The 2,500-nt window shown below is 44.0% G+C and overlaps 1 protein-coding gene across 1 annotated transcript in view; it reads left to right on the plus strand.

The window, feature by feature from the left end:
- LOC136852250 (uncharacterized protein in mobD 3'region-like) overlaps nucleotides 1-1,917 on the plus strand; it is a 5,169-nt gene extending 3,252 nt beyond the window's left edge. The window contains exons 4-7 of the mRNA XM_067126702.1: nucleotides 863-975; nucleotides 1,220-1,284; nucleotides 1,484-1,558; nucleotides 1,858-1,917. Of these exons, the coding sequence (XP_066982803.1) occupies nucleotides 863-975; nucleotides 1,220-1,284; nucleotides 1,484-1,558; nucleotides 1,858-1,917 (313 nt within the window). The remainder of the gene's footprint in view (nucleotides 1-862; nucleotides 976-1,219; nucleotides 1,285-1,483; nucleotides 1,559-1,857) is intronic.
- Nucleotides 1,918-2,500: the final 583 nt, after the last annotated feature.

Here is a 2,500-nt window from a genome sequence, read left to right on the forward strand (position 1 = left end):
TTATTACAAGCTAGTATGAGGAATTTGCTCTGCAGCACCTATTTACTGAAAGTGATTATTTGTTCTCACACACGAAAGATGTATATTTATTTTAAGTTAGAACAGAATGACTCTAGTTTTAAAAGCTACGTTAATCTCAACATATCAAAATATGGAAAGTGCAGGATTTTGAAAAATAAAGTTACTTAATCATGGATGTGACTATGCTGAGGTTGGTTCCTAACTATTACTTTTGAAATCAACCCTAGCTACATTTTAACTATATTAATACAAACTTATGTTAGACCATACATAGACATACTGTTTTTGACCTGTGCACTGATTTTTGAGTCATCATGGAAGCAACTGCATAGAAGCAAAAGTTCAATAAGTATAAGGCCAGTTGATCTGGCTGATGGGACTCTACTTTTGCATGTGTGCAGAGGAAGTAGTATAACCTAAAGTTTGAGGTGTGCTACCAGAAGTTGTAAAATGATATTAACAATGATTAACTTTAGTACAGAAGAAACATTACACAATTACAAAATTACAAGAAGATAGTGATTTACAATTTACAAAGAGTGAGAGAAAGGAAGTGATTTGGCATCCTATAATCTGGTTTTGGGTGCCAAATTATTCAGATAAATTAGGGCACTGTGCCAGATTGGCATGAGTGCCAGAAGAACCCGGTAGCTATCTTAGGCTACCTGAGCTTCCTACGCTACTGACCTTTCTTCCTTGAGTCTCATTAGTGGTGGTTTGATGGTTTAGAGGAATCGGTGGGCCCAAGTCCAAGAGTAGAACTGGCGTGTCAATTTGCTGATTGCTGCAACAACTGAAGCAGTGGCGGTGCCAACTAGTATTCTACCAACTGCCGTTGCAGATCCACCAAGCTCTGCGACCAACTTATGGATGATGGCCAACTCAGACATGGGTTACGAGGCGGTATCAGGGGCGAGCTTCTGCTGAGGTCAAGGGAGTCTGGAAGGGACCCTGGTAAATTTTGGGTTGGCTCAGCATTCAGCAATTGGGTTTTGGGACATTTCTTGTAAAGGTATGGGCAAGTGTGCTTGGAGTGTAATAAAGAAATCTTCCAGTTGTATGCATTGAGGTTGTGACGGAAAGGTCCTCAAACATTGTGATGTCGAGGGATTCCAGTCAGCATTTGAAGGCTCGATTTTTGTAATAAACCCAGTCTGTCCTTGAGTTTGACCCCGCTTCCTTTGGTTGGCTGCACCAGTGTTGTCTCCAGCGTTCAGCGATAATTTCATAGGCCATGATGACGACCTTCCTGACCTCCTCAAGGTTCCCCTGTTAAACATCTGTTAAAGAGCGGTGAGCTTCTAAGCCTTTGCTGCCCATATGTTTACCAAAGGACCAAGGAAACCCATTCTACTGGGGTAGGACAAAACTTGGGAAGACCTTTTCCATAAATGGTCAAGCCAGGCCTTAGGTTCATTTTCCGTCCACTTCTGAATTAGTGTACTCATGCTGTTGAGAGCAGACTGGGGAGTGGCTGGACCTCTTCCTTTGTTGGATGCTCAGCCCTATGTCGAGCAAGTGCCATGGCACTCTCCTGGTGAGTCTTTTAGAGGATTAATTCATGGTTGCACGGACTTTCCTTCTCTTGCCTTTCCAATTCAGTGAGAGCTCTTTTCTCCTGAGCCAAGATGGACTTGAACTGTCATTGCTTCTCCTCCTTTACTTCTCTCTCCTGTCTTTGCTTCTCCTCCTTTTCCTCTCTCTCTTTCTTTACGTTAGCTACCTGTTCTCTCTCCTTCTCCTTTTCTTCTCTCTCCTTCTTTGCTTTAGCTACCTGTTCATTGACCCAGTGCTCAGTTGTTCTCTTCTGTAGTGCATATCCTGCCCCATCCCTAGGAAGAGTTTGAAATCTTCAGCATACAAAGGCATGTTGCTGTGGTGGTTGTAGATGGATGAGTACTAGACTGTACAACAATTGCACGGAATGGAGGTATACAATGGTATAGGCCAACAGGTGGCACTGGTACTAAGTATGATTGTCATTCCGGAGAACTGGTGTGGCACTGGTCCAGATGCTATGAGCAGTAATTCGGGCAAGTGCCACAAATACTGGGGCAGTGCTTTCCTAATGACAGGGTTGGCACTGTGAGTGCTCCTTGGATTAAACAAATGGTACTCAGGGGTCCAGAGGGATTACCTGCAATGCGAGTAAGGTGAGGATATGCTGGTGGCATGAGATTGGGTATGTTCGGACACATTGTAATGGTGATTGTTGTTGTGGTGGCACTTGGGTGCCAAGGGTTTCGAGGACCAGCTAGGTGGCACTCACTGTGGGGAATGGTAACAATACGGCCCAGGACGTGAATAAAGCAGACTGGGGGTGGCGATCAGTGTGCAGTGAGATCGCAGATGAAGTTAGGTGGAATACACCAACTTTGCAGTGAGCCAGAATTTACATAGATGCGACAATTTGTTGTTGTTGAGTGCAGAGGGATGTTCCAAAGAACAGGGTTTTGTTCACAAGAATGTTAGGGCTTGC

This window comes from Macrobrachium rosenbergii, chromosome 25 (assembly GCF_040412425.1).
Source record: "Macrobrachium rosenbergii isolate ZJJX-2024 chromosome 25, ASM4041242v1, whole genome shotgun sequence".
Taxonomy (NCBI): domain Eukaryota; kingdom Metazoa; phylum Arthropoda; class Malacostraca; order Decapoda; family Palaemonidae; genus Macrobrachium; species Macrobrachium rosenbergii.